The 26,886-nt window shown below is 40.1% G+C and overlaps 1 protein-coding gene and 1 long non-coding RNA gene across 4 annotated transcripts in view; one reads left to right on the top strand and one right to left on the bottom strand.

Annotated features, from left to right (window-relative positions):
• The window catches only part of TTC23 (tetratricopeptide repeat domain 23), a 100,846-nt gene that overhangs the window by 45,388 nt on the left and 28,572 nt on the right, over positions 1-26,886 (top strand). For 2 of the 3 annotated variants that reach the window (XM_036878716.2, XM_036878717.2), the window contains exons 6-8: positions 5,187-5,234; positions 5,574-5,751; positions 24,962-25,067. In XM_036878716.2, the coding sequence (XP_036734611.2) occupies positions 5,187-5,234; positions 5,574-5,751; positions 24,962-25,067 (332 nt within the window). The remainder of the gene's footprint in view (positions 1-5,186; positions 5,235-5,573; positions 5,752-24,961; positions 25,068-26,886) is intronic. The other variant, XM_036878718.2, reaches the window with a different exon arrangement.
• Positions 12,989-24,015, bottom strand: LOC118908786 (uncharacterized). The gene is made up of 3 exons (XR_005023343.2): positions 23,847-24,015; positions 17,261-17,433; positions 12,989-14,418 (listed from the first exon to the last, which is right to left on the bottom strand). It is a non-coding gene; the product is annotated as an uncharacterized LOC118908786 (long non-coding RNA).

The raw sequence follows: 26,886 nt of genomic DNA on the forward strand, positions 1-26,886 counted from the left end.
GCTTCCTGAAGAGGGAGACAGCTAAGCCCAAAGCGAAAGAGGTATGGTAGTTGAAAGATGAATGGCAGTTTGCCAGGCAGAGACGGAAGAAAGAAAGAATATTCCTGATTAGGAGGACCAGCAAAGACACAGAGGGAGGACATGCATGACGCAGCTGGGGGGCGGAAAGGGAGCTGGCGTCAGGGGAGCCAGATGGGAAAGTTCAAGTGACTCTCAAGACTCATCTGAACTCATCAAGTCCAGGAAAATCAGTGTCCCAGCAGAGCTTCTGCCACCTTTGTACACAGTTGGGTGAGTGCACAGAGCCTTTGTGAAAATTAGAAAAAACCGCTCTTTCCCCCAGGCCAACACGGCCCGAGGTCCGTGCTCCCAGCCCAGCCAGCAGAGCACGGGCTGGATCCATGACCCCATTCGCCGCCTCGGGCAGGGGTCCACCAGGACTCCGAGGAAGCAGCAGGAGCCTCAGGGGGCTTTCAGGTCTGAGCCCTTCGGAGTCGGGTCAGAACTCCAAAACCATCCCCGAGATGGCCTGGGGCACTTCCCTCCGCTCTGGGCCGGAGGATTGCCTTTCTACTCCAGCCCGTCTTTGGCACATGGTGCAAATTCTGCTAGCCTGAGTAGCTTTGGCAACTGCCTTGAACTTACCTTTTTTCTATATCTCAGTCCTCAAGCCAGTTTCCCGAACCACAGCTATCAGCTTGACACAATCAGCCAAAGGAAGAAGATTCTGGGTTTATCACCGGTTTGGGGATTCTTCCACATCTGTGTTCTCCAGGGGTCGTGTATGAAATATACTAACATATTTAAACTTACAGAGTAATTGATTTACTGGAATACTCTGTTAAGAATAATTTTCTACAGCTTTTCTGTGAATTTTGAGCTTTCTCATTTAAAATTATAGTTTTCATAGAACTGGGCATTCACCGGGAGACATAGGCCTTAGGGCTCATCAGGAAACATGACCACAGCTCTGGATGATCAGAGAGGCTGATTGCTCAGGGTCCAAGCCCAGCTTACGGCCCGCCTTGGGATGCCCACTGTGCTGCATCAGGGGCAGCAGGCTCTGCAACCTGCTCTGCTCTCCTCAATCCCGACCGTACAACAGGTGGGGTTTTTCTGTTCTAGGTTCATACAATCACGCAGGACCAATTTCCCATCTTTTTCTGAACTGCTCTGAATGCTCAGCTTAGAAGTGATGGCTGGCTCAAGGATGAAATTAAGAGAAAAATATTTTGACTTTTACTTAATGATTATTATTATAGTTATTTGTTTAAACGAAGTAACTAAGTTTGTGGGTACTACTGAGTCTCATCTATATTTAATTTTACTGCCAAATGCTCAAAATTTTAAAAAAATAACAGATCTATTGGAATATAGCTCAGGTACCATACAATTCACCCAATTAAAGTATACAGTTAAATGATTTTTAGTATATTAACAAAGTTATGCAGCCTTCACTGCAACCAGTTTTATATTTTCATCCCATTAGCAGCCTCTCCCTATTACCCTGTTCCCCCAACTCTGACAACCACTAATCTAGTTTCTTTGCCTATGGATTTGCCTATTCTGGTCATTTCATGTAAACAGAATCATACAATATGTGGTCTTTTGTGACTGGCCTTTTTCATTTGGCATCCACCTTTCAAGTTTCATCTGTGTTGTAACATGTATCAATGCTTCCTTTTTTATGACTGACTAATTTCCCATTGTATGGATATACCACATTTTATTAACTCATTCCTTATTTAGTTAACATATGAGTTGGCTCTTATGAATAGTGCTGTTATGAACATTCATGTATAAGTTTTTATGTAGATATATATTTTCATTTCTTTTGGGTATATATATAGGAGAGAATTGCTGGGTCATATAGTAATTCTACGTTTAAACTTTTGAGGAACTGACACTGTTTTTCCCAAGTAGCTACACTATTTTACATTCCCACCAGTGGCAAGTAAGGGCTCCAATTTCTCCACATCCTTGTCAACACTTGTTATTATCTTTTTTTCTTTTATAGCCACTGTCCCAGGGGGCATGAAGTGGTGTCTCATTGTAGTTTTGATATGCATGTCTTTGATGACTAATGATGACGACTATCTCTTTATGAGCATATTGACCATTTGTACATGTCCTTTAGAAAAGAGACTGTTCAGCTACTTTGCCCATTTTTAAATCAGATTGCTTTTTTTTATTGTTGTAAGAGTTGTTTACATATTCTGGATGCAAGTCCCTTATCAGTAATATGATTTGTAAAAATTTTCTACAAACCATTTTTGAAGATGAGTGGTCAGTCAAATGTGATGATACCTCTCAGCCGTGAAAAGTAATGTTATAGCATTCATTGCCACATTTTAATATATGATTAAGTGAAAGAAGCAGATTCTAAAACATTATGATCCTTTTAAAACTAAAAAGGATCCTTGGAAGGGGTCAACTAAACAATTTTTAAAAATCTACTTTTAATGATGAATATATAATGCTCTTATAAATTATTCTCAGTTAAAAAGCTCATTTGGGTAAGAAAATGCCTACTTCACTTGTACATGAGTTTGACTGATTCTGCCTATTATTTGGGCTTCACAAAGTCTTTCTTATGTGGGTGGGTGGGAGAAAGCTGAGATACAACTGAGCCCAATCCAACTTGAGAGCAACCTGAGAGACTGTGGTGCTCAGTTCCCTACAGGCTACAGATTGGGAAGGGAAGGAGTACAATGTATGATCACGTATAGGAACTTAATACCAGTCTGTCTAACTCGCTTCCGTTTGCAAGCACTCTCAGACATCTCACTTGATTCCCACAACAGCCCTATTAGACACCAGTGTTCAGATGAGGAAACCAGGTTGTGTGACCTAGTAAGGATGCTCAAATTACCATTTTGGTTTTCTACTCCTCACTGCAATACTTGTAACTGATTGCCCAGCCTCTCATCCTGTGTTCTTCTTAATAAAATTTTCTCTGAGAGCTGGGTATTTGAAGGATGACTTCTTGACATCTGAAAAGGTGACATGGCATTAACTTGGAGTGATACGCTGTGCTTTTGGCTAAGGTAGTTAGTAGATGCTTACATGTTGGCCCTGTTCTCCACCATTATAAACCCCCAAATACTTTTCTTTAGTGTTCAGTCACAGGAAAGGGACAATTAATTGTTGATATATGCATTAATTTATGGCTTGTTATTGTTTACTTTTCTTTCTTTTTTTTTTTTTTGTATTTATGAGCCTGATTACTAAGCTTTCTTTTACATCTGTTGCCCAGATGAAGTCATCTTGGCATTTTTATTTCCTTTATTACTCTTCTATGATTTTTTCAGCAGCCTTGGAAACAAAGAACATATTCTTTTCTTCCTTGGAACACACTGGATCATTCATGAACATGAGAAAGGAAGAAGATTTTTTTTTCTCCTTTGCTCAAATATCTACAGCCTTGTCTGAGTTCTGTAGGTTAAATTAGGTGGAAAAAAATCTGAAGTCATTTTGAAAGTATGTGACTTTCTCTGGAGTCTAGGCAAGAAGTTGGCAAACTTTTTCTGTAAAGTCCCAGACAGTAAATATTTCAGGCTTTGTAAGCCTTCTGGTGTCTCTTGCAGCTACTCAGCTCTGCCATTGTATAGCAGAAGCAGCCATAGACAATGTGTAAACAAATCGGAGTGGCTGTGTGCCAATAAAACTTTATTTACAAAAACAGGCAGTGAGTAGATTTGGCTCACAGGCCATAGTTTGGCTGACTCCTGTTTTCAATTATTTAACCTTTTGTCTACCAGTAATCTAAGTCTTTGGCTAAGTAGTTTTTACCATCCATGTGTTTCAAAGCCTCTTTGTATCATCAAATAGGCTAGCGGGTTTTCTCTTCAGAAATAAAATATGATACTTATGAAGTTAATTATTACCCACTACATTCTAAGTTCATTAAGGGTTAGAAGGCAAGTCCAGTATTACTAAATCACCTATTAATCTCTTCCTTTCCATGATTAGAGTTACTGCAAGCTACAGCCTAGACCCTACTTGGTCCAGGAACATAGCCCTGGCATCTTCCTGTATTTTGAAACTCTTTTCAATTATAAGATGCATCCTCATTTATAAGCTGTTCAGTCAGCATTTTATTTCACTATGGCCATCTGAACCACAAATCTGAGAAGTATGTTTACTTCTATCAGTCAATCCCTTTGAAGTTCACTGGAGAGCAAAGATAATTGTGAAAAATATCCAGTGGTTGAGTTGAAAAGAAGACCTTTTTTGTGTGTGATCCTTAGTCACTTTCTCATATTATCTCAGTTTACCCAAGGGCAATTTGGAAGTTCTAGAGCCTTTCTGTCATAAAGATTCGGGGAGGGAGTGTAACAGGAAGGGTTGATATCTTTCAATATGAATTTTGTAGTTAAATTTTTCCATTGCAAAAAGAAAGTTTCTAATAGTTTCAGCAAATATTTTGGAGAAGGTGTTTTTCAATATCTATTGTGCTTACTGAACAAAATATAGGGATACATTTTTAATACAAGAGAGTCCTGTCACCAGAGCTATAAGAATATTTTCCTGTGCCACCTTTACTTATAAATTTTAAATTAACATTTTTCTAATGTAAAAGTAATATAGTTTTATAAAAGAAAATTTGGAAAATTTAGAAAGCATGAACAAGAGAAGTAAAATCACTCAGAACCAACTTCTTAGACAGAATTGTTGCTAACATTTTAGTGATGACCATTTAAATACCTCTTAAATATGTAAAAACACATATATAGATTAGATAGACAATTTTCACATTCATGAGATAGTACACAAACTATTTTTGTAATCTGCCTTTTTGGCTGAAGAATATAGTGGATATACTTTTGTGTTGATAAATATGGATCAATGTTAACTTTCATGGCCACATGGCATTCCGCAGTATAGATAAACTTACTGTAATCTGCTTTGACGATTGCCTATTGGTGTAGTTTAAGTACTTTGTACTTTTCTGCTATTACAGAGAATGCGTAGGTGAACATCCTCATATATATCTTCTTGTCCTGCCAGAGTATCTTGAACAGATAAGCTGCTAAAGTTGCAATTAGCAGAAATGTGTGTGTGTACATATCTATGTATAATTTTAATTGAGAAAGGTTTATGCCCAAATTACATTTTCCACAACAGTTAATGAGAGTGCTTCACCCCCTCACCAATACTGGGAAATTTCTATAATTTCTCAACAGATTCGTTATCAGCATCTCTGCATCCTTTGTGTTGCTGCTGTTGTTTTGGTAAGTATGTGAATTTTTTAGACCAACACCTATATAGCTCTTACTATGTGTCAAAGACTGTTCTAGGTGTTTTTATGAATATTAACTAATTCAATCTTCCTGAGTCATTGAAGTAGGCACTGTTATGATTCCTAATTTACAGATGAGGTTACAGCTAAGGGACTTGGAGTTCATAAGTCTACTAAGCAGTGAAGCCAGGATTTGAATCATCCTGCTGCCTCTTGGAGGAAAGAAAGGCTTAGGGATCAGGAAACAAACCTGGACAATGGATCAGAGAGCCAAATCCTAACCACCAGACCACCTATATTTTCAATTTTAAAAATAGTCCCTTTTTTTTAGGGTATATCAAGGTCAGAAGAAATCAAAAGAAGCTCTTCCCCACTACCAAGAGGCTTTAGAATATATTGGGATCAGCAAAGGTGAAGAAAGTCTTGAGTGTGTACCAATATTGCGGGAATTAGCAGGTGCAGAACAAGCCCTGGGATTTCACGACGCATCCATCAACCATTTTTTGCAGGTAAGCTGCGACATGTGGGTCATCAAAGCTGTTCTAGACCCATTGCTTTTCATGGGCACAAGTGAAATGGCAGTTCTGAGAACACCTGGCTTTGTTGTTTGTGCCGGGTAAGTAGAACACTTGGCCTGGAGGAGGTGTTCAGCAAATATCTTCATGTAGATGGATACGGGTATACAGGCCTCTGTTGCCAGGTGCATACTCCACAGTCTGAGACTCCCTGAAGATGACTTTTCTCATATTAGGTGCATAATTTAAGTCTTATTTCTCAAAGTGTCTTTATCCATTAGTGTTTATCTATTGAGAGCTTCTGTTATCAAACTAATTTGGGTTCTGTTCTACTGCACACTAAAATCTTTACCTGAAACCACTTAGAGTTGTCATCTATTAGCTGCTTTTCTACTTTATCCTTGTAACATTCTTCTGTGAGTTGTCAGTCAGGGTTATCTGGAGAACCAGAAACAATAGGATATCCACATATATATATATAGAGAGAGAGACAGAGATTGATTTTAAGGAATTAACTCACACGTTTGTAGGAGCCGACAAGTCCCAAATCCGTAAGGTGGGTGGGCCAGCGCGAAACTCAGGCGAGATCTCTATATTAGAGTCTTGAGGCAGAATTCCTTCTTCTCCAGGAAGCCTCAGCATTTTTCTCTTGAGGCCTTCAAGTGCATGAAGCCCTTTTGTGTTACTGAGGGTAATCTCCTTTACTCAGTCTATTGATTGCCAAAGTTCATCACATCTACAAAATTTATTCACAGCAACATCTAGTGTTTGGCCTAATAACCGGGCACCATAGCCTAGCCAACTTGGCACATAAAGTCAACCATCACAGCGAGCTCAATGTGTTTGTATCATATCATTTACTAAAAGCACATTTAAAATTGTTGAGATTTTTTTTTTTCCCTGTTAAACTTGTAAGCTGCATACAACTCATTCCTGTTATTTCAAAACGAGGTAAAACGAGAGGTCTTTATTGCTGTTTCTTTTTAAATTTGTCTGATCATTTATACTCCCTTAGAGTGTTCTATTCATTCATTTTATCTGGATTATCACTCTTAAATATTATCACTCTTAAATATTATCACTCTTAAATATTAATTACTCCCACCCTGTGACAGATTATTTCCAGTGTATAAATAAGGAAGTCAAGAATTAGAAAGGTTGAGTGACCCAGAAGAAACATTCCTGCCAATGCATGGCATAACCCAGATTCAAACCCAGTATTTTTTAGAAAGATTATTCTGGCTGAATTGTGGAGACTGGATTGGGGAAAAGGGTAGAAATAGAGAGAACAGATAGGAGGCTATTGAAGTAGAGAAGCTGAAGTCGATGGCGGCTTGATTATGATGGTGAGAGTAAGGGCGAGAGAAGAAGACAGATCTGACAAAGACTTAGGAAGCAGAGGTGATGCGATACGGAGATTGATTGGATGTGGGGGAAAGAGGGAAGGGAAAAGCGGCTCCTGGGTTTCTGTTCTGAACAATAAATGGGGTGTTCATGGCCTTGACAGTGTGGGAGCAGGCGTGACTGGGTGCTGGAGAGATGGTGAGCTCAGGTTTTGATGGCGAGTCAGGAATGTCCATGAGGCATCGAAGTGGAAGCGACAGCCAGGCAGTCAGATAATCAGGATTGGAGCTCAGAAAATAGGTCAGGCAGCCGTGTGCTTATGCACAGCAATTGCCTTGAGAGAGGGTGAGATGCCTATGGAGGGTTCATGGAGTGAGAAGAGGAAAGACTGGCGACAGAGTCTTGAAGAAATTTGGAATTCAGTGGTCACATAAAGAAGGATAACCTGGCAAAGGAAAAAGGGAAGAATTTGCCAGAAAACAAGAGGAAAAGTGAAAATGAAAGAGATATCCTCTACGTCGTTTGATAGCTTTTGCTGCTACAGAGGACATGGAGTTGCTGGGGGAGAAATGAGTTAATATTTGTAAAGTGCTTAGCACAATGCCTGATATTTAGTGCGACATATGAATTAAAAATTTTTTCTCTTTCCTTTTCTTTCTTTAGTTTTTTTCTTTTTTTTTGATGGAAACACTGGGGCAATTATGAGGACATAAACCACACTGTATAGTGGGTGCGATGTGAGGAAAAAAGGGTAATAAATGTAGATCCTGTTTCAAAAGTCCTAATTGGTGAGGAAGACTGGCCCAGACAGCAAGAAGAACATGTACAAAGGTCTGGAGGTGAGACAAAGCTTGACACATTCAGGCAACTGCAAGAAGTTTCCTCTGCTTAGGCAGTGGGAATGGTGAAGGCAGTAGATGGTTATCATTCAGGTAGGGTGTTGAAAGCATGTTAAGGAATTTGAGCTTCATCCGAAGGCCACATAAAGGTTTTCAAGCAGGGAGACTGGCATTATCAGATTGTCTGCCTACAAGGATGGCTCTGTGGTATGGAGAATGTACTGAGTGGTGGAGAGATAAGCAGGGAGATGACTCAGGTAATGGCCACAGCAGTCCAGGTAGGGGATGATGACAGCCTGAACTGAGACCATGTCCAGGGTTTGAGAGACCTGGACAGATTTGAGAGCTACATGGAGAGTAGAAATGGCAGGCCTGGGGGTTGTGCAGATGTGGGGAAGAGAGGAGATGGAGGAGTCCAGCTTTATGACAGATTTCTAGCTTAGGTCACTGTGTGGCTGATGGTACTTACTAAGCATAGGAACACTGGTGGCTTTGTAATTTTTTGTTAGTATCAATGATTCTAAGTATTGTTATACAAAATAATTTCTTCTTTTTTTGAATTATTTGCTGGTGTAAATTTCTAAAAAATTAAACTACTGGGTGGAAAGATGAATACTTTATAGTTCTTGATTCATACTAACATTCTTCCAAAAGGTTATTCTGATTTACCTCACCACCAGAAGCTGGTTTTTCTTTGTTCTTAACTGAAGCAGTTTCTCACCAACCTTGCCATGTTTTTTATATTATTTTACTCTCGTTTGATAGAATAGAGTCTGAAATTTAATTTTAAGGTTTCTTTCTTAGTCCATTTTTCCTAAATGTTTTCTTACTAAATCCAGATTCGCCCTCAAGGTCTCAGAGCTATCTTTGCTGCACCAGTTTGTAAAGTTCAGAGGAAGACAAGTGATAATATTGATGCTCAGAGTCACCCAACGAGAGCCATTGCCCCTAACAAAATTCACTGGCTTCTAAAGATGGCTTCTAAGACCCGACAGTCGGCAGTGCAAACATCTGATTTTCGTTTAGAGAAGCATTTCCCAAACTACGTTCCATACATAGAGTACTAGCATCTCATGAGAGTTCATAGGTCTTCCTAGAAGAAGAGTTTGTAGTTCAATAAATTTGAGAAATATTGTTAAAATTAAATATCTTTAACACATGGTTTTACAGTGCACTGAAAATGCAAAATGTGGATTGTGAATCAAGAGGAGAGTCTAATAAGTCTATAAGATACTAGTGTTTTCTGGGCCACAGTTTAGGAAACACTGCTTAGAGAAAGAAATTCAAATATCTAGAGGCAGGGATCAGCAAAGGAATTCTACGCAAGTGTGGCCTTCCATGGTATCAGACCTTATCACTCCTACGAACCCTTAGGGCTGTGCGAATGGGAAATCAGTTAAGTAGTGCCTCTTGTTGGTGGGGCCCAGGTTCATCATTTTGCTTATTTATTTATTTTTTTAAAATGTTTAATTGAAGCTTAGTTGATGTGCAATATTACATTAGTTTTGGGTGTGCAACATAGTGATTCAATAATTTTTTTTCATTTTGAAATGCTCACAATGGTGAGTGTAGTTACCACCAGATTCACCATGTTACTTTGCCATGTTCATTCTATTTATCTATTAAGCATACGTACAAACACACATACACACATAAGCTCAAATGATATTTATATTTTTTAATCATCTGAATGTATGTTGAATATATCATATCCTTTTATCTCTGAATACCTCAGTATATGTCTCATAAGAACAAGGATATTATCTTATGTAGCCACAATATAGTTACCAAATTCAGGAATGTTAACATTGGAACAGACCATATTCTCTTTTGTCACTGTCCCAGTACTGTTCTTTATGGCAGTGTTTTTCCCCTCCAGTGCAAGATCCAATCCTTGATCACGTATTACAAATGAAAAAATTTTGAATTTCATTTCAAAATGAAAAAAAATTGTTGAATCACTATGTTGCACACACGAAACTAATGTAATCCTTAATCTTGGTCTCCTTTAATCTAGAAGTTTCTCAGCTTGTCTTTGTAACTCTTCTGACACTGAAATTGTTGAAGAATACAAGCCAATTGATTTATAGACTGTGCCTCAGTTGGGTTTGTCTGGGTGTTTTCTCATGACTAGATTCGGACAAGGCATTCCCAACCAGAATTGTATTCTCCTTGGGTATTGTATCTGGAGATACATGATGTCCACCTGCCCTTCAGTGGTGACATTAATTTTTGTCATCCTGTCACAGTGATGTACTATAGCTTCTTCACTGTATGGTAACATTTCTCCCCTTTTAGCCAATAAGCATTCTGTAAAGAGACATTTTTAAGATCATGTAAATATCCTCCTCCTCTTCAAAATTTCCCTCTAGGCTTAGAATCCATTGATGAATATTCCCAAACCAGTTTTTACTGTGATGGCTGAGAACTAGTGATTTTTCCATTCTGCCATTCTATCCACATTTATCAATTGACATTCTAGGGTTGGGAATGTCCTTCCCTCTTCCCAGGAAGTTATCTATTTGCTGTGTGTATGTTTGCTTTTTTCACTTAATATATCCTGGAAATCACTTTATAGCAATTCATAGAAATCTTCATTCATTTTTACAGAGGTATCCATTTTCTGTACCTACTATTGTTTTATCAAATAGTGTCCTATGTTTGGATTATTTAGATAGGTTCCCATATTTTGCAGTTATAGTAATATAATGAATAATCTTATACACACATATTTTTGTATTGTGGGAGTTGTGGTTTCAGAGTAAATGCCTGGAAGTGGGATTACTTGGTCAAAGGGAGAATATGTTGGTAGTTTTGTGGCATGCTGCCAAATTATCTTTCACTGGGCTTCTAACCATTCGTATCTCCACCAGCAATGGACAAACATGCTCATTTCCCCAGAGTCTCTTCCAAAAGAATGTTTTGTCAAACTTTTGAATTAGTTCTAGTCTGATAGGTGAGAAAAGACAACTCATTATAGTTTTAATCTGCATTTCTCTTATTTGAAATGGAATTGAATATCTTCTCATTGTTTAAGGGACTTCTTTAATGTATTTTTTTGTGTGAAATATTCATATTTGTCCACTTTTTAATAGAATTTTTATCTTATTTCCCTTAACTGTTAAAAGTTCTTCATATATTGTCCTTTTATCTGTGATATACATTGTAAATATTTTCACCCAATTTGTCATTTGCACTTTTTTTTGTTCATAGTGCTTTTTATTGAGATGATTTATTCACCATAAAATTCACCCTTTTGAAGTGTACAATTTAGTGGTTTTATTATATTCACAAAGTTGTAGAACTATTACCACTATCCAATTCCAGAATATTCATCACCTCAAAAGAAATCCCGTACACATTAGGGGCCATTTCCTATTCTTCCTCTCTTCTTCCCCTGGCAACCACCAATCTATTTTCTGTTTCTATGGATTTGGCTGCATGTCATACAAGTAGAATAATACAACATGCAGTGGCCAACTTCTTTTATTTAATACACTGTTTTCAAGGTTCATCCATGTGTAACATGTATTAGTACTTCATTTTCTGTTCATGGCTGAATTGTATTCCATCATACACGTATACCACATTTATTCATCTATTCATCAGTTGATGGACATTTGTGTTTTTTCCGTCTTACAGACATTACAAATAATACTGCTCTGAACATTCATGTACAAGTTGTTATGTAGATAGATGTTTTCAGTTCTCTTGCCTGTAAGGCCAGGAGTAGAATTGCTGTTTCCTATGGTAACTCAATATTTAACTTTTTTAGGAACTGCCAAGCTGTTTTCCAAAGCGGCTTCAGCATTTTACATTCTCACCAGCAATATATGAGGTTCTCCTTTCTTCACATCATTGCCATCACTCATCATTGTCTATCTTTTTTATTTTAACCAGCCTAGTGAATGTGAAGTAGTATCTCATCGTGGTTTTGGTTTTAATTTCTCTAATGGCTAATTATACTGTGTATTGTATTCTTATTGGCCATTTATATTATTCTTTGGAGAAATGTCTATGTAAATCCTTTGCCTATTTTTTAATAGGGTTGTTTTTCTTTTTATTGTTAAATTCTGTAAGAATTCTTTTTATTGGATGCTAGGTATACTATCCCCTTGTCAGATATATGATTCGCAAATATTTTCTCCCATTATATGAGTTGTGTTCACATTCTCTTGATAGTGTCCTTTAAGCACAAAAGTTTTTAATTTTGATGAAGTCTAATTTATCCTTGTTTTCTTTCATTGTTTGTGCTTTTGGCATCCAATCTAAGAAACCATTGCTTAATCTAAATTCATGAAAGCTTGTATCTATGTTTCCTTCCAGGAGTGATAGTTTTAGTTCTTACATTTAGGTCTTTGATCCATTGTGAGTTAATATTTTTATATGATGTGAGGTGGAGTCCAACTTCATTCTTTTCCATGTGGGTATCCATTTGTCCCATCACCATTTGCTGAAATTTTTATCCTTTCACCACTGAATTATTTTGACACTTATGTCAAAAATCGACTGACCATAAATTAAGGGTTTATTTCTGGACTCTTAATTCCATTCCTTTGATCTACAATTTGTCTGTCTTTATGTCAGCATCACACTGTCTTAATGACTTGTTCTGTATTAAGTTTATGATTATTATGAATAATGTTGCTAGGAACATTCATGTACAAGTTTTGTAGTGTTTTGAAATCTGTAAATTTAAAAGGGTAATTTCTCCAAATGAGTTAATATTTTTCAAAATTGTTTTGGCTGTTCTGGGTCCCTTGCATTTTTATATGAATTTTAGGGTAAGCTTATCAATTTCTAGAAAGAAAAAGCAGCTGGGAGTTTGATAGGGAGCACATTGAATATGTGTTCTAGTTAGGAAGTATTGACATCTTAACAATATTAAGCCTTTCAACACATGAACATGGGATGTTTCTATTTATTTAGGTCTTCCTTAATTTTTTCCATCCAAGTTCTTTAGTATAAGTTTTGCATTTCTTTTGGAGGACTTATTCCCAAATATTTTGTTCTTTTGATGCTATTATAAATGGAAGTGATTTCTTAATTTCCTTTTCGTATTGTTCATTGCTAGTGTAAGAAATACAGATGTTCTATTTACCTTGTATGCAATCTTACCACACTTATTTATTAGCTGTAATTTTGTGTGTGTGTGGATTCATAATTTTTGCCACACAAAAGCTTTCTTAATCCTTTCAAATGTTCAGCCTTTCATTACATTTGGTTATTAAATCTAACTCAGAAGGATTTCTCTGTCTCCTGGTTATAGAGGTATTCATTCACTTGTATAATACTAGTAAAATTTGATAGATGACTTTTATTCTTGCTTGTTCTTGAAGTTAATAAGGATTTGAGAGTGTTAAAATAAATGCTTGCTGATGATTATTAAAGAGACAGCTTGGTGAAGTCAAAACAGCATTGAAATCAGAAAAATCAGGTAGAGTCTGGATTCTTCTGTTTGCCAGCTGTTTGATTATACAAGTTATTTAACTTCTCTCTCAAAAAAAAAGAAACCTACAAAAGACCCTATCCACTTCCCAGAACTGGTCAAAAGTTCAAAATGGAAAGTGCTTTGTGAACCATTAGGCATGTTGCCAGTGTAAGTTACTTTTATTTATTAAAGGTAATTACTAAACACTTATCAAGGCTCCCCTTTTCTTTAGGAACTTTACCTAAGATACAGAAAGTACAGTGTGGCTGCTGCTGCCCCAGGGAGCTCATGCCTAAAAACCATTTATTAAGCACACAAAAAGAAAAAGGGGTTATTTCTCCTCTCATTTTTCACCCTTGATTCCGTTGGAGTAAGAGAAACACCCAGAGATAAAAGGCCTTTTATTTTCTGTAGAATGCAGAAAAGTTCCGAAGTATTTTAGGAGCTAATCCATTAAAATGGAGAAAAAGCAAGCAAGCTGCGCAGAGCCAGCGCCCGGAGAAGGCAGCAGCCGCAGGGCCTGATGAAAGAGCCGTTCTCTGCCCCGTCCGCCCTCTGCAGCAGGGGTCGGTGAGAAAGCTCTGCAAAACACGATTGTTTCTGCAACTGCTCACGGCAGATTTTGGCAATAGACGCTTATTTTCCTGTCCAACAGAAAAATCACAGGATTTCATTTCTGTGAGAGAGAGAGAGTGTTCGTGGGTGTGCGCCTTCAAGGGGTATAAATTATCACCGCCCTCGCTTGGCGTGCTTGTTCACGTCTCTGACACTTGAGTTGCATATCTCTCCTTCAGTTTTCAGGGCAGCTCTGCCGCTCAGTGGTTCCCAAATTTAGGGGAAGTTTGATTCGCAAAGTGTAACGAAGTAATTTATCAGTTGCTCCAGCAGAGACTTTGCGGTCAGGAAATCTGGCGTCAGGTCCCCACTCTGGATGAGTGCATGGCCTTGATCAGGCTTAGGTGCCACTGATGGGTGCTCACACGAGGCTCCTGGCACGTTCAGGCTACTCAGCAAATGGCGGCACTTCCGACCAGTTCTTGTTCGTTGCTGTGCATTTGTTGGAACATTTTTAATTTTCAAAATTTCTGAAAATACCAGCTTTTTGGTTTACACTTAGAAAAGATGCAGAACAGAATGATGATTGAATGTCTTATATAAAAAACTTTAAGGATGACATATATCCAGGTGCCGTTTTGTTTCTTTGAAAGTAGCAAATAGCTTGTCTAAAAATAATAATGTTCTATATAAAAAAAAAAATTAAGCCGTAAAGACAAACACAAAGAGAGGAGTTACAAGTCATCACATTCCCCCATTCCCAGAAGTCGCTGGTGTTGACACTTAGAGCATTTTTCCTCCGCATGTGCACAGATGGGTATAGACTGAGAGGCAGAGAGGGGAGGAGAAGAGATGGAAAGAAAGATTGATGAATTTGACAGCATAAAAGTGAAAAACTTCTCTGTGTCAAAATATTTTAAAGTCAAAAACTAAATGTCAAAGGGGAAAACATAGAAAGAGTTCTTATGAAAAAGAAACAGCTCAATGGAAATATGGATAAAAGACAGGAACAGATGTCCAGTAACCATACAAAAATAATCCTCAGCTTGAGATCGGGAACTAGACAGGGATGCCCACTCTCCCCACTGTTATTCAACATAGTACTGGAGGTCCCAGCCAAGACAATCAGACAAAACAAAGAAATACAAGGAATCCAGATTGGTAAAGAAGAAGTCAAACTGTCACTATTTGCAGATGACATGATGTTGTACATAGAAAACCCTAAAGACTTCACTCCAAAACTACTAGAACTGATATCGGAATACAGCAAAGTTGCAGGATACAAAATTAACACACAGAAATCTGTGGCTTTCCTATATACCAACAATGAACCAATAGAAAGAGAAATCAGGAAAACAATTCCATTCACAATTGCATCAAAAAGAATAAAATACCTAGGAATAAACCTAACCAAGGAAGTGAAAGACCTGTACCCTGACAACTATAAGACACTCTTAAGAGAAATTAAAGAGGTCACTAACAAATGTAAACTCATCCCATGCTCCTGGCTAGGAAGAATTAATATCATCAAAATGGCCATCCTGCCCAAAGCAATATACAGATTTGATGCAATCCCTATCAAATTACCAACAGCATTCTTCAATGAACTGGAACAAATAGTTCAAAAATTCATATGGAAACACCAAAGACCCTGAATAGCCAAAGCAATCCTGAGAAGGCTCCACAATAAAGTGGGGGGGATCTCACTCCCCAACTTCAAACTCTACTACAAAGCCACAGTAATCAAGACAATTTGGTACTGGCACAAGAACAGAGCCACAGACCAGTGGAACAGATTAGAGACTCCAGACATTAACTCAAACATATATGGTCAATTAATATATGATAAAGGAGCCATGGACATACAATGGGGAAACAACAGTCTCTTCAACAGATGGTGCTGGCAAAACTGGACAGCTACATGTAAGAGAATGAAACTGGATCACTGTCTAATCCCATTCACAAAAGTAAATTCAAAATGGATCAAAGACCTGAATGTAAGTCATGAAACTATAAAACTCTTAGAAAAAAACATGGGCAAATATCTCTTGGATATAAACATGAGCAACTTCTTCATGAACTTATCTCCCCGGGCAAGGGAAACAAAAGCAAAAATGAACAAGTGGGACTACATCAAGCTGAAAAGCCTCTGTACAGCAAAGGACACCATCAATAGAACAAAAAGGTATCCTACAGTATGGGAGAATATATTTGTAAATGACAGATCCGATAAAGGCTTGACATCCAAAATATATAAAGAGCTCACGCACCTCAACAAACAAAAAGCAAATAATCCAATTAAAAAATGGGCAGAGGAGCTGAACAGACAGTTCTCCAAAGAAGAAATTCAGATGGCCAACAGACACATGAAAAGATGCTCCACTTCACTAGTCATCAGAGAAATGCAAATTAAAACCACAATGAGATATCACCTCACACCAGTAAGGATCGCCACCATCCAAAAGACAAACAACAACAAATGCTGGCAAGGTTGTGGAGAAAGGGGAACCCTTCTACACTGCTGGTGGGAATGTAAATTCGTTCAACCACTATGGAAAGCAGTATGGAGGTTCCTCATAAAGCTCAAAATAGAAATACCATTTGACCCAGGAATTCCACTTTTAGGAATTTACCCTAAGAATGCAGCACTTCAGTTTGAAAAAGACAGATGCACCCCTACGTTTATCACAGCACTATTTACAATAGCCAAGAAATGGAAGCAACCTAAGTGTCCATCAGTAGATGAATGGATAAAAAGATGTGGTACATATACACAATGGATTATTATTCAGCCATAAGAAGAAAACAAATCCTACCATTTGCAACAACATGGATGGAGCTAGAGGGTATTATGCTCAGTGAAATAAACCAGGCGGAGAAAGACAAATACCAAATGATTTCACTCGTATGTGGAGTATAAGAACAAAGAAAAATGGAAGGAACAAAACAGCAGCAGAATCACAGAACCCAAGAATGGACTAACAGTTACCAAAGGGAAAGGGACTGGGGAGAATGGGAGGGAAGGGAGGGATAAGGGTGGGGAAAAAGAAAGGGGGTATTATGATTAGCATGTGTAATATGAGGGGGCATGGGGAGGGTTGTGCAACACAGAGAAGACAAGTAGTGATTCTATAACATCTAACTACGCTGATGGACAGTGACTGTAATGGGGTTTGTTGGGGGGGGACTTGGTGAAGGGGGGACCTTAGTAAACATAATGTTCTTCATGTAATTATAGATTAATGATAACAAAAATAATAATAATAATAATCCTCAGCTTCATTTGTTATTAAATAAATATAATTGACCAAGGAGAGGCCATTTTTTCACCTACCTGTGAGCAAAATCAAAAGGTTTGATGATGTTCTATGATGGCGAGGGTGTGGGGAAACAGGCCTCCTGGCGCACTGCTGATAGGAATGAGAATTGGTACTATTTTGAGGGAAAACGATTGATAACTCCCTCCAATTTTATATGCACTAACCCTTTGACCCAGCAGCGTCACATCTAGAAAGAGAGAGAGAGATGTGTACACATGTGCAAAGGTGTGTGAGCAATAAAACAGCAGTGGCAGTAGCAAAAAAATCAGGAATAACCTTAAAACCCATTAAAAGGGGGACTGGTATGAAATTCTGAGACATCCCCATGTGTTAGAACACCGCAGAACCACTAAAGAGAATGGGATGGATGTGTATGTTCTGCCATGAAAGATACCCAAAATGTACTATTAACTTTAAAAAGCTAGATGTAGAGCAGAATGTTTGTTCAGTCAACAGCCAATTAAACACTGGCATGTTCCAAGCACAGTGGTGGCACTGGGACTGTAAGAGATGGTCTCGCCCTCGAGGAGCAGTCTAGACCTTAGGTGAATAATCAAGCAGATGAATGTAAAACTACAAACATGCTCTGCACCAGGGGGAGAGGTGCTGGGTACTGTGGGAGCGCCCCGTGGGGCAGCCTGACCTGGTGTGGGATCCCATGAGGATTAATAATGAGATGCCCCAAAGACTAAGGAAGTGGAGGAGATCTGGGGAGAGAAGACAGGGACGGGGTAGCAGGTAATGAAGCTGGTCTGAGAGGGATCACGGCCAGGTTATGATCCTGTATGTACGTGTATACACGTGCATGTGTGTGTGTGTCTAGGTACTTGTGCCTGTATGTGTGTGTGTTTGTATAAGCCTATCAGTCTTTCTGAGAAGATACACAGAGGTTGGCAGGACTTAGCTATAAGGCGTCAGGACCGGGATGGAGGGGAGAGGGGCTACGGCTTCTAGACAGAAAGGAGAAGACATTTGACATTTTGATTGTTTGTTTTTTTCTACCACTTAGGATGTTTAAAGTTACATACAGGTACTACTCTTATAATCTAAAAATCTAGTTGAGTTTTAAAAAAGCACACCCTTGTAACCGAATGAGTATAAAAATATAAGCTCCCACCCTGTCTGTTTTGGTGCGAACCCTTACAAGGAGTAGGGCCTTTTCTCCCCAGCCCTTTGGAGGAGCTAAAATTGAGACTGGAGAGCTGCCACCAGGACTTTCTCTGACTATTAAAAGAAACTGGCTTCCTCTGGGGCCCTCAGAACTCAGTTTTGAATGCCCTCTGCCCCCTGTATTCATCTACCCACCCCCAGGAGTTCCCACCTCCATCTTTCTCTTAGCCAAGGCTTTCCAGGGCACCGGCCCCCTGTGGCCGTGAAAGGTTTCCCTACTGGGCAGAGATGGACAGGAAAGCAAGGGGTAACCTTGGGCTGCGACCTGACCCTGTGCTGCACAAGGGCGTCAACTCAGAGCTGCGGGGGGAATGGCCGGCTTTGGCAGGGCCAAGAGGAAAAGCTATGCAGCTGCACAGCTGGTCGGTTATAAAAGAAACACAGTAAGCTCACACCTCAAATGACCGGTGGACTTGAGGTTCCGCTGAATTAAGGCACAAGCTTGAATCAAAACAGAAATTCAGATGCTTGGCAGAATGCACCCTGATAACTCCATCCACCATCCACTGCCTGCCCCCCCCGATAGCATCCCTCTAAAGTTAATTCTCAGAAGTCACATACACTAGCTTATACTCCCCCTAGCCAGTCATTCCATTTCTGGACCAGCTCTACTACTTAGCAACTATTTCTCTGACTCTTTAAATAATTCTTCTCTACACTGATTAGAAAATCATCTTTCTATAACTTCCACTCTCTGAATAACCAGATGTTAGACTACGAAAGGGTGCAATTTAGAATCACAGGCCTTAGTCTGAATCCCTGTTCTGCCCCTGACCTCCTATGTGACCTTGAGCCAGTTGTCTAATCTTGTTAAGGCTTCATTTCCTACTTCCCCAGCTCTAAAGTGGGCTGTGAACATCACTCTCACTGGTCGTGATGAGATTAAGCGAGCTGGTGTATGTAACTCATGTAGTACCACTCCTGGCAAAAGTAGGTGCTTGATCAATGATCCATCCCTCCCAGTGCTAGCCTTCAGCCTTACAAAGAGACCCTGGCTATTACTAAGTTAGAGGCTTTTGAGTGTCCTTGTATCCTGGGAAAATAAACTCAGTTTGAGTCCACAAATACACCTTGAGCTACTTCTGTACTATTCTCCACTTTGCTACTGGGAAAGAGACTTCCCTCTGAGTTGGCAATCCCCTAATTATTTGGAAGAAAAACCTTTCCCTCCCTCCCCACAAGAGCTGCGGCTCCACACTCAGAACCCACCCAGTGTTTTTTAAGTTGACTGATCATATGATGGGGACTGCCTGCAAAACTAGAAACATCTTTTTTACGAGTCATCAAGTTTTCTCTTCAAGAACTACCACACATTTTACAAATCCAAGGGGATGGGCCCAGTTAGATAAGAGCCTGCCAGCTCTGGCTCCAGCTGCATCTACTGACAGCTGGATTGGCACTGAGGAGCTGGTGGTCTCCCCCAGACGTGCACAGCAGGACCAGAACGCAGCAGTTGCTCTGCGCCTCGGCAGGAGGTGATCGGTCTGGTGAATGAAGTGTTTCAGTCAATGACCTTTGCTCAATATGGTTTTGTTTTTAACCCAGTACAATATGCTAGCAGCTCAAGGGAGTTAGGAATATGAAATACACCTTCTCAGCTTCAAGATGACAGTTGATAAACATATGATCATAAAATACTGAAGACAACAAAGGGTGGGAGGAGAAATTCAAGCTCTGAGGAAATTAATAAATAATGAGGATGAGTGTGTGCGGTCAAGCGGCAGGTCCCCAGCGGGGGGCCCATTTCTTGGGTTCCTGTGTGAAGCCAGGAGAGGCAAGCATGACTCCTGTAATTCTGTTAACTCTCAAAAGTAGTCCTTAAATGCTCTCAAATGTATATAACAGAGGTATTTATATTCTCTTAGCAGACACAGTGTTGTTCCAGAATTGTGAACAGAGGTTTAGTTTAGAAAGACTGGGTGATCTAATCACTAGCTTTGTCAACTGCCTTTGTACCCACTCCATAAGCAGGCCTCCTACACAGGGTGGAGCTGTGGTTCTCAGTGTCACCCTAAGACCTCGTGTTCCAGGGAGGGTCTTTTGAGGGCAGCTGGGTGGGCTTTCAGGCCCAATCCACCTGCTTCAGTGAGAGCAGCTCCACTCTGACCTGCTTTGTACGTTAGAGAACCAGGAAGATTCTGTTTGGAATAAAAGGCGTTCTGCCTCAAAACAGAAACTTGAAAATCAATGGTGATGTGATGTGTGCATGCCTTTGTAAGTTACTTTTCCACTGGGTGGTATGTTACTGTTAGTGTATGTAGATTGAGTTCAATCATTATATGAATCCACCACAATATATTCATTCGTATATAGTCATATAGTAGTATATTCATATAATACTGTTCATAGTCTTCATAGTATATTCATATAATAATACTTCAATGGAGTTGAGCGCATTTTTGATATTGACACTGATAGGCGGTGCCCTCCAAGCTGGACAAGAAGGGCAGGGCAGGGACCACAGGAGGGAGGGATGGCTGGAGAGTGAGAAGGTGGAGAGTGGAAAGAGGGCTTGAAGTTGCATGATTGGAATAGAGCCAGGGCCTGATAAGGCAAGGGGGTTTCTGAGCTGCAGGGTCCAGAGGTAACAGAGGTTAAGTCATAATAAGGCCCAGCTGGGGGCAGAGAGGAACATGGACCTGTCCAAACCTGAGGAGCCACAGTGTTCAGGTGGACCTCTGTTGGATACTTTAGTTTGTTCGCTTGGCTCCTCTCTGCAGCTCTCTCACCTCTGTGCCCCACGACAGGGGCCCCCCTGTCCTCTGGCTGGGAGGCATACAGCCTTGACCATGGGAGGAGAGAAAGGAACAAAGGAACAGAGTTTTGATTCCCTCAGCTCCTCCCTGAAGGTCAGTGCAGGGGGGCTGCACCCTACTGAAAGCCCGACTCCCTCCCCTACACTGCAGCATTCCAGTTCCAGCATGTGCTGCCTCTCTTGCTCTGCTTCTGATGGTGAAGCCCCTCACCTCAGCACTCTGTGCTCTCCTCGCTGGGCTTCCTCTGTGGGAAGGGTTGCTTTGCCTGATTTTTGTGTGTGTGAATCCCTAGTGTCAGCACCAATATCTGGTGTATAGAAAGCATTTAAGAATTAAGATAAACCAAACTGAGTAATGTAATTAAATCTTGTTAAATGAATGAGATGCTAATCTTGCACAATTTAAACTGCCTGGGTTCCCTATCTCACCCACTTTTCCCCTCCAGCATATGGTTTTTAGAAGCTTCATATACATCCAATAATAAATTAGATCACGGATTGAGTTTCTGAAGTGAAAAATAAATATTGAATATTTGTTTATATGAGCATCTCACACAGAAAAAGATCGAAGTTATAAAGATTTTGTGATAAATTCAGATCCCTAGGCTTTCAGGATCCACTTTCTTGAGCATTTTTGCTCTTGGAAAATTTTTGCTTCTTCAAGGCAAAAGGCAACTTACAGAACTTTCAGAACATGTAATTATTCATTTGAAAATAATTTTGATAGACACATATTTTTACATTTCCTTGAGTTATAATATTGAGTGGAAGCAAAATATAAAATCTTTTTGAATTTAAATTTGAGTCTTGGTCAATCTAAAATACTATATGTTAAAAGTCTTTGTAACAAATATAAATATGAGCAACTTTTTCCTGAACACATCTCCTTGGGTAAGGGACACAAAATAAAAAATGAACAAGTGGGACTACATCAAACTAAAAAGTTCTGTTCAGCAAAGGACACCATCAGCAGAACAAAAAGGCATCCTACAGTATGGGAGAATATATTTGTAAATGACTCATCCGATAAGGTGTTAACATCCAAAATATATAAAGAGCTCACATGCCTCAACACCCAAAAATCAAATAACCTGATACAAAAAATGGGCAAAGGACCTGAACAGACACTTCTCTGAAGAAGAAGTACAAATGACCAACAGACACATGAAAAGATGCTCCACATCGCTAATCATCAGGGAAATGCAAATTAAAACCACAGTAATATATCACCTCACACTGGTTAGAATGGCCGCTATCCAAAAGACAAGAAATAACAAATGCCGGCAAGAGTGCGGAAAAATAGGAAGCCTCCTACAATTTACAGTAAATTGTAAATTGGTGCAACCACTGTGGAAAGCAGTATGGAGGTTCCTCAAAAAACTAAAAATAGAAATACCATTTGACCCAGTAATTCCACTCCTAGAAATTTTCCTTGAAGAAAACAAAATCCTTGATTCAAAAAGACATATGCACCCCTATGTATACAGCTGCACTGTTTGCAATAGCCAAGATATGGAAGCAACCTAAGTGTCCATCAGTAGATGACTGGATAAAGAAGAGGTGGTACATACACACAATGGAATACTATTCAGCCATAAGGAGAAAACAAATCCTACCATTTGCAGCAACATGGATGGAGCTAGAGGGTATTATGCTCAGTGAAATAAACCAGGTGGAGAAAGACAAATACTATATGATTTCACTCATTTGTGGAGTATAAAAACAAAGCAAAACAGAAAGAACAAAACAGCATTGGACTCATAGACACTGAGAAGTGACTAGTGGTTACCAAGGGAGAGGGGGAATGTTGTACTGCTGTGGTGTACATTTGATAAAAGAAAAAAAAGTCTTTGTAACAATATGAGTTAAATATTTTCTGACATCACAGGATGCTCTTCGAAATAGTGGTTTGGGAGATAGTGAACCAGTGGGAAACACAATGTAAACAGGATTCAGTTTGCATGGGAGGTGGGGCAGGCTTTTCCTCTCTCTTGTTTTCCTTTCCCCAAACCCTGAACACGCAGTCATTTGACTCTATCCCTGTGGCTCCTATTGTCTTTCCTTACATGTAGTTGCTTTTTAAAATGCCAACTTCTTTGAGAAGCATTTTGAGTCAGAGCTTCAGGCCAAATCAAGGAAAATGACTAGTTTGGGAGTCACCAAATCACTTTTTCAATTTATTTATAATCCTATAATAAGAAAAGTAGTTTTAAAACAAAGGATATTGTTAGCATTATGAATACAAAGATCTGATTATTCTAGCACAACAACAAAAGTTATCACCAACGATCTTGATCTGGAGTACACCCATGATAAAAAGCTAGAACTGGCAACTCAGTTGACTATAACATATGACAAAAGAAGCAACACTTTAGGGTCTACCCTGATTTCCACCTTAGAAACACATTGAGCTGGTCATCGGAGGAGCAAGTCTCTATGGCTTTGCTGTCTCACTGCTTGGTCTGGATTAGAAGGTTCTAGTGGTAGGGCTTTGTCTCCTAAGCCAGCTCTCCAGGATAAGTCATAGCTCCCGGAGGCTGAATCAGGGTGCTCTGGGGAGCATGCCAGCCTCAATTAGTGATGTTTATCACCCTGGGCCAGGACAGGAGTGGCCACATTCATGATGTGGTAAGAAAAGCAAATGTAAAGTCAGAGTGTCAAGGTCAGAGTCTCACCTCTGTCCTTTGTTAGCTGTGAGATATCTTGGGCAAGTCACTCATTCAGCAACCTCAGTTTTTTCATCTATAAAATGAGGATAATAAAAACTGTCAAGAAAAAATTGACATCACAAATGAAAAAGAATTAAATGAAGCCTACACCTTAGTTGTTGTACTTTATTTTGCATATCCCAATCTATTATTTCTCCCCTTTAAACTCGTGGTCTTATTTTAGTATTTCTGTCACTCTTTGGCAATCAATTTTGAGCTACCTACCATCACACATTAGTGCATTAGATAACCGTTATTTACCCACATTTCTTTCTGTGCTGTCCATCCATTCTAGCCCATGCCTTTCCTGTAGGAGGCAGTTCATAAGTATCTGCTTATTGAATGAATATAAATATATTACTAATAGCATTTAAAAAATTCCAGATGTTGACAGGCAGATGAGTAGTAACTTTATCTTTTACTTACTTATTTATTTAATACCCTTGTTATTTGAAGGGATGTGTTTTGTATTTTATTTGAAAGGGTTACTGTTATTTTATATCCATAGGATCATAGGATTTGGCTTTGTTTTTTTCTTAAAGAATTTTAAAATGGGCGTTCTTTCCCAAGGAACTGAGCCCTTTCCGGTGCTCGGACAGCTCCACAGGGGCCAGTTTGAAGAGGGCACAGGCGAACAGGCTCGGTGGGTCAGGCACAGGGGAGGGCTCTGGGTTTCTGTGGGTGAGTCTGCTGACCCCACAGGTAGGTCCCCCTTTCTGGGCTGACCAGCGGGCAAGGACTTGCCAACTTTCTCTGCACAACACTAGCACTTTTTAATTCTCGAATCCCCCCACCCCCGCCCTCCTCTGCGGATACTACACTCATAGGAGACGAGACTTTTACATGTTCCTTAGTAATAGGCCCTGGCCACAGCATCAAGCCATCTGCACTCAGCGTCAGGTGGTTTTCTCTTCAGTATGCAATGCTTTTAAAATCCAGCCCTCCAAGAGTTGATCGTGCTTCCACATAAATTGTATTATCCAGCTTGCTAGAAAGTTCCTTGGCTTTCTGCTTATCTCTGCAGGAACAGTTGCTGCTGCCAGGCATGTAAACAAATGTGTTTCTTCTTTCTGTGGTGACAGGCCCATCTCATTGTCCTGAGCAAAAACCCCTCTCAAGAGGAGGCAGCGGTCTCTGCACACTTTGCCGCGCGTGCTGCCATCACTTCTGCGAGGCCCGAGCACCACGGTGAGAGAGCCTTCTGTTGGTAGTGGGCGCGGCCCGCTCCCTGCCTGTCCTGCGTGCTCCCGGGTGTGTAAGCTGGCTGCCTTTAGGGTAGATGAACATGTGGACAGACTGACATAGGCCCTTCAGAGAGCCTCCAGCTTTATCTGCTCCTCCGTAGCTGGGCCACTCTTGTTAGTGTCAACAGAGCCCTTTGACTTCTATCCCTGTTCAGCCTTCCTCTAACCTTTTACTTCCAAATACAGTGAGTCTTCATCCATACATAGCTATTAAAAGCTCTAGAGAAGCTGTGCTGGGCTTACAGGGAAATCTGCTCTGCTTTCAAAGGTGATCTATTTTTAAAGATTGTTGTGGAGCTACTGTGGCAACAGATCTGGCCTGCTGAAATGCCAACCTCACAGGACTGAGCTTTCAATCAGGGTGAACTTACAGTTTCAGGATTCCAAAAGGAAGTTGCCATTTATGACTCACACGGTTTTTCTTAGCCCCAAGAATAGGTAGAGACACGAGCTCAGGGAGTTCTTCAATCCACCATCCTGGGCTCAGAGTATATAATATGCCACTATTGGCAGAGAACATGCATTCTAGTAGCTTTTTTTTGGTCAAAATATTCAGAAACAGAGTGTAACTCAGAAAGAAGGCCTAGGTGTGTATTCCAAGATGTCTGATAAAAACAATTGTATATTGCAGTAAAATAAGGTCCAATGTGTCAGCAAGCCTAAAGTTACTATCTGGAATGCTTGTGGTTAGGGTCCAGGGAGCAAGAGTTGGGCTAAGATGAGGAGGCTGGCAGGCGGGAGAAGATGCAGAGAGTGTCTCAGTTAGCAGCCTGGTCTGCAGAGATCCCTGGACCAGGCGGGAGCTCCAGTCCAGAAAAGAACCGGCTTAAGGGGCACCAGTGTTTATCCCTCTGTCTATCCTATTTTGCGGACCCCTCATCCTGCTCTCCTGGGGCTTTGAGCACCTTTTCAGAGCTGGAGGAGCCTGTCTAGGGATAGAGAAGGCAGGTGACCTTTCTGATCCTCACTCCCTAGAACACTCTACAATAACAATCAAACTTCAGGACCTTCAAAGAGTCAACATTTTGACCAGCCTATTGGTACATAAAATTCCTTTAATAGGGGAAAGGAACCTTCCATTCCACAACTATTAATAAGACATTTAAAGTGCAAGTGCATGTTTGATGGAAACCCCTAGAAAAGCAACAGTCACAAATCTAAATGTCTATAGGAACTAAGTAAGCAATGTGGGTGAAGTGGGTGGTTATTAGAAAACAGTAGCAGCAGGCATAATTATAAATGGCAACTAGCCTTGGCTGTAACATGAAGGAGACGCTGTGGAGGAGTGAGGACTGCGGATAGTGGGAGAAGCCTGAACCCTGTCAAAAGTGAGCTGCTGTTGCTCAGCTCCAGCCCATTGCTGTCAGATGGAAGACAGGCCTATATTGGCAGATTAGCTTTTTCGAGAGAAGGCAGAAATCTGAAATGTTATGTGGAATCAATTTGTAATCGATGGTAACTAACTCAAGTATGTTTTAGGCTCTATGTGAAGCACAAATGTGAGGGCCTGTCTCCTAACTCCTCGGTGTAACAAGCAGCTCTCAGATCCTTCCTGTTTTCTCAAGGGCTCGTGGGTCGAGACAACTGGAGGGGAGTCTATTCTCAAGAGATTACCAAACAGCTGGAGGAGGCTCAGGCCCAAAGAGCAAGTTTGCCTAGAGGGATTCTGGTTTGCCAGCATCTCACCTAGTGCTCACTCTGCGCTCTTAATGAATGTCTGGATTGGGTGGGGACCAATAGAAATTGTGGCGTAAAATGTTTTT

The sequence above is a fragment of the Manis pentadactyla genome, chromosome 18, assembly GCF_030020395.1.
Source record: "Manis pentadactyla isolate mManPen7 chromosome 18, mManPen7.hap1, whole genome shotgun sequence".
Classification (NCBI taxonomy): domain Eukaryota; kingdom Metazoa; phylum Chordata; class Mammalia; order Pholidota; family Manidae; genus Manis; species Manis pentadactyla.